This window comes from Chionomys nivalis, chromosome 11, assembly GCF_950005125.1.
Source record: "Chionomys nivalis chromosome 11, mChiNiv1.1, whole genome shotgun sequence".
In the NCBI taxonomy this organism is placed as follows: domain Eukaryota; kingdom Metazoa; phylum Chordata; class Mammalia; order Rodentia; family Cricetidae; genus Chionomys; species Chionomys nivalis.
The window spans coordinates 18,463,854-18,470,414 of NC_080096.1; the positions used below are offsets into that span (position 1 = coordinate 18,463,854).

General features: G+C 49.3%; 1 protein-coding gene across 1 annotated transcript; it reads left to right on the forward strand.

Annotated features, from left to right (window-relative positions):
• The first annotated feature begins 4,775 nt into the window (after positions 1-4,775).
• On the forward strand, positions 4,776-6,248 carry LOC130884469 (CAMPATH-1 antigen-like). The gene is made up of 2 exons (XM_057785582.1): positions 4,776-4,861; positions 5,962-6,248. The coding sequence occupies exons 1-2, from the start codon at positions 4,811-4,813 to the stop codon at positions 6,187-6,189; spliced, it is 279 nt and encodes a 92-aa protein (XP_057641565.1). The 5' UTR covers positions 4,776-4,810; the 3' UTR covers positions 6,190-6,248.
• Positions 6,249-6,561: the final 313 nt, after the last annotated feature.

The following is a 6,561-nucleotide window of genomic DNA, read 5'->3' on the forward strand; positions in this document are numbered from 1 at the left end:
TTGTCTGTTGATTTGTTTTGTTTTGAGACAAGGTATTAGGCAGCTCAGTGTGGTCTCAAATTCACTATGTAGCTGAGGATGACCTTGAACCTCTAACTCTCCAGAGTGCTGAGATTACAGGGGTGCACCACCACACCTGGTTTCAGGTGCTGCAGGGCATACAAATCAAGTCCTAAGGCCTTCAAGGGAAGTGAAGTATCTACTGAGCTGCACCCCAGCTCGGAAGACTCAGCTCTTGAAGGTGAAGGGACACCTCCATCTTGAAGGGATTTCACAGAGGAAGTGGGAACTTTCTCTGGGGAGGAGCTTTGTATGTGAATACTGGGGAAAGGCAGAGGAAATGCCTGCTCTCATTTCCTGAGGCTGAGGCAGCGAGGGCCAAGCCAGGCAGCTGTGGGTGAGGCTAGCTAGGAAGTGGTATACACAGGGCAGTGGAGTATGTTACCAAATGAGGGAAGAAGGCTGGGGGTGGGAGGCTTGGTCGTTATACGGAGGAATTTGGCCTCCAGGCCTACCTAAGAAGAGGCACTGGGCACATGGACAACTCTCCTGCTCTGTCAGGCTTAGGAGTCCACCTAGAGAAGGAGCATAGCCATTAGGAGGACAAGCCTGTAGTTCTAGCATTGTCTTTGCCTTACCTCAGTTTTCCCATCTGTCAAATGGGGTTTCCTTAGAGCTCTCTCAGTTTGGCAACCAGGCTTCTGTCTATTCAAATGCTGTCAAGACAGAACAAAGCTGCTCAGAGGCCAAGAGAGGCAAATGCTTGAAACCCTACTTCCCTTCTTGGTTATGGACAGACAGCAGACATCTCTGCATGTCTAAGCCCTCATGACCCTTACAGACGTTCCCAGAGCCCTCATGTTCCGTTCCACAGTACACCACACTACACCCGCACCAGTGGAAGCTTCGCCTTATACCTCACATCTCAGGATTCGAAAAGGAAACTTAGGGGCTTTGTGAGATAATGTTTCTGGGAGCGGTCAGCAGTAGAACACATGCTTAATGTGCAGTCATGGGTTCACTACTTAGCGCTGAGAAAACTAACTAAATAAAAATAAAGCTTTATTAATCAAAAATAACTAAATACAAATAAGTCAGTTGGTGGTGGCATGAACCTTTAATCCCAGCACTCGGGAGGCAGAGCTAAGCAAATCTCAGTGAGTTCGAGGCCAGCCTGGTCTACAGAGTGAGTTCCAGGGCAGCTAGGGCTGTTACACAGAGAAACCCTGTTTTGAAAAGCCAAAAGAAAAAAAAATAATAAGTTTAAGGGGTTAGTGAGAGGACAGGATGGGTAAAGGTGCCTGGCGCCAAGGCTGACGACCTGAGTTCAAGCCTCAGGACCCACACTATAGAAGGAACAAACCAGTTCTGCAAGCTGTCCTCCGACCTCCACACATGCGCAGTAGCACGTTAGCGCCCACACTGATATTTTTAAAAAAGGCTACATCCAGGCTGGAGAGATGGCTCAGCGCTTAAGAGTGCTTGCTGCTCTTTCAGAGGTCCTGAGGACCCCATTTCTGGGGTCACAGCCGTCTGTAGCTCCCGTTCTAGAGGATCCGACACCCTCTGCTGGACAACACGGGCACACACGCACACTTTTTTTTTTTTTTTTAAGGAATAAAAGAAATTTAAATTATCCCATGCATTCCCAGCAGGGAGAAACTACTGCGTGGTCAACTCGAGGGCTCAGCCCTGCTAGCTTCTCAAAATCGGGGAGAAATTGTCCAGTCGGTTGTCAGTTTTCAGCAGGGCGCTACTGGGTTCCGGCAAGGAACTCTGATTTCCTGCTGCTGGGGACCTGCTGCTGGCCTGGCTCCCAGGCACCCGGAGAGGCACCTCTCCTGGTACAGCAGCTGAGAACCTCAGGGACTGAGGGTGAAAAAGCAAAGGAGGTGGTGATCAATGGGAGGGGGGAATGTCACCCCCCACCTCCACTTAAGCTTGAGTCTCACTTCTTTATCCCTCTTAGCTTTATCACAGATCAAGGTCCCTAAGGTCCACTCAGGTTTTACCTAGGTTTGTGACAAAGGCCCTGACCCAAACTAGGGAAGACCAGGGGAATCCCCTTTATCATCTGGCATGCAAATAAGACACCAAATAGACTAAGCCAGAGAGAATGGTTGACGCAGGAGCTGGGCTGCCGAGCCAAGGAAGTGGGTTAGGGATTCAAGATTTAATCAGAGAGGGCTGGAGAGATGGCTCAGAGGTTAAGAGCATTGCCTGCTCTTCCAAAGGTCCTGAGTTCAATTCCCAGCAACCACATGGTGGCTCACAACCATCTGTATTGAGGTCCGGTGCCCTCTTCTGGCCTTCAGGCATACACACAGACAGAATATTGTATACATAATAAATAAATAAATATTAAAAAAAAAAAAAAAGATTTAATCAGAGACTGGCGACTACTTGCCTAGCTTGTGCTAGGTCCTGGAGTTTGATCCTCAGCACCACATTAAAGGGAAAACAAAATAGCAGCAAACAAGACTCCATCAAGTGCACTCGAGAACGGCCCTGGAAGTTTCATACATGACAAAGGCATGGGACAGACTTGAACTCAAGTTCAAATAATTGTTGAACTTGACAAGTCATTTTTTTTTTAAATCAGCCAAATGGGGATAATTATTGCCCAGTATGATTGGGACCACAGTTTGCTTTTTTTTTTTTTTTTTTTTTTGGTGTGTGTGTGTGTGTGTGTGAAGTTAGGGCACTCTCCAAACAGTTTTGGGAACTTTCCATAGCACTGCCACAGCAGCAGAGAGCCACAGCTGCCGTCTCCTAGTTCCTGGGTTCTGGACTGAGTTCGCCTGCTCGTCTTCCCAATCGTGCCCTCTCAGAGCACACTGAGTGACTCTGCTCCTTTCTTCACTGGAATCCCAAAAGTCTTAAGAGACTTCAGGAAGGGGCCGGAGAGATGACTCAACAGTAAAGAGCACTTGGTGCTCTTGCAAAGGACCTGAGTCCAATCCCCAGCACCTACAGCCAGCTGTAACTCCAGTTCTAGGGCCTTCACAGGAACCAGGCTGTACATGGTACACATATGCACACGTAGTTGAAATCCTTGTGCAGGTGCACGCACACACACATACATACTTTTCTTTCTTTTTCTTTTCTTTTTTTTTTTCTTTTTGGTTTTTTAGTTTTTCTAGACAGGGTTTCTTTGTATGTAGCCCTGGCTATCCCAGAGCTAGTTCTATAGACCAGGCTGGCCTTGAACTCACAGAGATCTGCCTGCCTCTGCTGCGGAGTGCTGGGATTAAAGCTGAGTGCTGGGATTAAAGGTATGCGCCATCACTGCCAGGCACACACACACATTTTTTTTAATTTATTTTTTCAATTATTTATTCAAAATTAATTCACTTAAAATGAAGCACCTGAGGCCCAGAGGGAATAAGGCCTGATTCAAAACTAACCCAACCTTGACCCCCTTTTCTGAATCTGAGTAGTCCTGAACTTTCATAAAACCAATGGCAGCATCCACCCCACTCTCTTAGTTCTCTTGTCTTGTCTGATCATTTGCATGTCTTTGTTTTCAGAGTCCCAGGTAGCCCAGGCTAGCCTCAAACTCACTGTATCTCTGGGGTTGCCTTTGATCCCCCTTCTCCTGCTTCTACGTCCCGGGTTCTCACTTTTTAAACACTTTTACCATTTATATAATAGTTGCTAGTGTTGGGTATTATTAATATACAGGGGGTTTTGTTGATTTGAGACTGTAGTTCAGGTTGTCTTGGAACTCACTATGTAGACCAAGCTAGCCTCTACATTGTGCTGGAATTAAAGGTGTGCTTCACCATTCCTGGCTAGTGGTCTTTAAAACAAACAGTGATGGCACACGACTTTGATCCTAGTACTCAGGAAGCAGAGGCAGGCTTGTTATCTTTCTTTTTTTTCTTAATGATTTATTTTTATTTTATGTACATTGATGTTTTGCCTGCATGTATGTCTGCGTGAGGGTGTCAGATCCCCTGGATCTGGAGTTACAGATGGTTGTGAGCTGCCATGTAGGTGCTGGTAGTTGAACCCAGGTCCTCTAGAAGAGCAGCCAGGGCTCTGAACTGCCGAGTCATTTCTCCAGTCCCTTGTTGACACATTTTAAAAATAAGTTATTAGTTAGCAGGGTGATGCAGGCCTGCAGTTCCAGCACCCAGGAGGCTGAGACAGGAGGATCCTGAACTCAAACCCCCAAAATAAGGATTATCGCCAGGGTGGTAGTGGCTGATGCCTTTAATTCCAGCACTCAGGTCATCTCTGTGAGTTCAAGGCCAGCCTGTTCTGCAGAGGGAGTTCTAGGACAGTCAGAAAAAAGGAAAGAAGAGGAGAGGAGGGGAGGGGAGGGGAGGGGAGGGGAGGGGATTAACACTGCATTTGATCCTCCAGCAGCTATTATTATTATTATTATTATTATTATTATTATTATTTGTTGTTGTTGTTGTTGTTGTTAAAAGACTCAGTGATTCAGCCTCAGGCCGAGGTCTGAGCTGTCAGATGATGAAAGCAATATTCCCTGACCAGGACACATGGTTCCAAGCCCAGGGAACACCCTGTAGTTGGCCTCTTGGTGCCCCTCATCTCCTGCCTGTGCTTTCGAGAACTCAGAATTCATGTACCAGATCTTGGAACCTCGAGGCTAATTTCCTCCACCCCCAGGTTTGAAAGAAGGTAGCTCCCTTCCCCGCCCCCAAGCCCTCCTTCTTCCCTCCCCTTTACCCCTCCCTATTTCCTCTACCTCCTAGTTCAAAAGCAGCCGAACTCAGAGGCCTGCAGCTAGCCTTGAACTCAACTCTTACAGCTGCTACCAGAGCCTGGAAGGTCCAGGATGAACGGCCTCCTCTTCCTCGCCACCATCAGTCTGCTGGTTGCGGTTCAGGTAAGGACAGTCCTGAGGGCCCTTACCTCCATCACCAGATCCCCACTGATGGACTGGGCTGGGGTCAGGGAAGGAATGTAAGTTCCTGGGGGAGCAGCCTTCTACCACAGTGACTGAGATAGATGGTTACCAACAGGAAGCCTGGGATAGAGGAGGGCCTGTGTGCCTGGGCTTCCATTCCTTAGTGGCCATCCATCTGCCCTCGGGGAAGCCCATGGTGCCATGTGAGGAAACCTCACAGGCTGTCAGGTACATGGAGGCACTCAGAGGGTTTTGTGCACTTCTGGATCATGAGGTATGGAGAGGATACTCTGCCGAGGAGAGCCGTAAGCCACAGTCCTTTTGGTAGGGGTGAGGAGATGTCTAACAGACCTGCCATAGGCGGCAGGGGGTTGTCCCCGCCCCTGCTATAGGGAAGCCTGGGTGTGCGGGAACGCAGAGGCAGAACTCTCCCAATCAGTCTAAATCAACCCTGGGAGGCGAGGCAGCCTTCGTGGCACCCATGTGCCCGGAGGGACCTGATTAATACAGGAATGAAGCCATCAAGTTCTTGATCAAGAACATCTCGACCAAGCATCTCGGGCAGTTTCACTGTCACCAAAGCTAGTTTGATTCCCATCAAGAGCGGCTTCAGTGGCCGCTCAATCAAGCATCCAGGACAACCTGTCACATCTGCTTATCTCCACCCCACACTCTGCCAGGGACCTTTTCATTCAGCCCTGTCTAATGTCATACTCCCAGCCATGGTGGACTCTTCCTGACAAGAGACAAAATTCCAAAGTGGGGTACCACAGACCCAGAAGTGCCCCCGTGTTTCTGGGAGGGGAAACCATTCCTCAGGCTCAGAAGGGCAACGAGGGGCTTCTGCTTCCCTGTGCTGAAAGATCTGGTGGCCTGAAAAGTGACAGGAAGTGTCTGTGCGGTGGGAGAATGACAGGGACAGAGATGGCTTTATCACCGCCTGTGACAGGACAAGAAGCCAAACCCCCAACAGGGCCTACGGCAGAAGATGCAGAGGCCTAGCGTTGGGGAAGGGCACAAAGGGGGCGGGTTCCTAACATGAGATTCAAATCCTCCTGAGCATGGCAATTCTCTTGCAGATACAAATGGGAGTCTTGGGAGATAATAAGACCAATGTGAATCCCAACGTGGCCACTCCTCCTCGTCCTGCTCCTGTGACTACCAAGGAGGGAGCCCCAAAAACTTCTGTGGCCAAAAAAACCCCTCCGAAACCCCAGAAGAGTGGGGCCTCCTCACTCATCGATGTGGGTTCCCGCAGTTTCTTCTTCTTCGCCAACACCTTAATGTGCCTCCTCTACCTTGGCTGAGGTGATGATGTTGCTTCTACAACCCTGTGCTCCTCAAACAGTTGCCCACCATCAGTAGCGAGAGATATCCCAACCCAGTCTTTGGAAAGTGTTAACACCAGAGAGCCCAGGAAGTGAAAGCTGACAGCCAATGGCCAAAATGGGGAGGTGCTGGTGGAAGGGGGCAAGTGACACCCAGCCGGGGCTCAATAAAGTTCTACTTCTGCTTAGCGGGGGCCTCCCATGTGCTCACTGGTTACTGCTGACCCCAGGAGGCACGTGTGCAGTAACATTGTCTTTCTGTGGCCAGGTGCAGGGAAGGTGGCAGCAAGGCACTCCCCCCAGGTTCCCTAGAGTCACCTTGCAGAGACAAGGACAGGAAACTGTCACCCT

Bases quoted from the DNA above. Each gene is read 5' to 3' on its own strand.
- LOC130884469 (XM_057785582.1), top strand. From the start codon at position 4,811: ATGAACGGCCTCCTCTTCCTCGCCACCATCAGTCTGCTGGTTGCGGTT. The intron at 4,862-5,961 runs GTAAGGACAGTC...ATTCTCTTGCAG, and splicing joins GTCTGCTGGTTGCGGTTCAG to ATACAAATGGGAGTCTTGGG.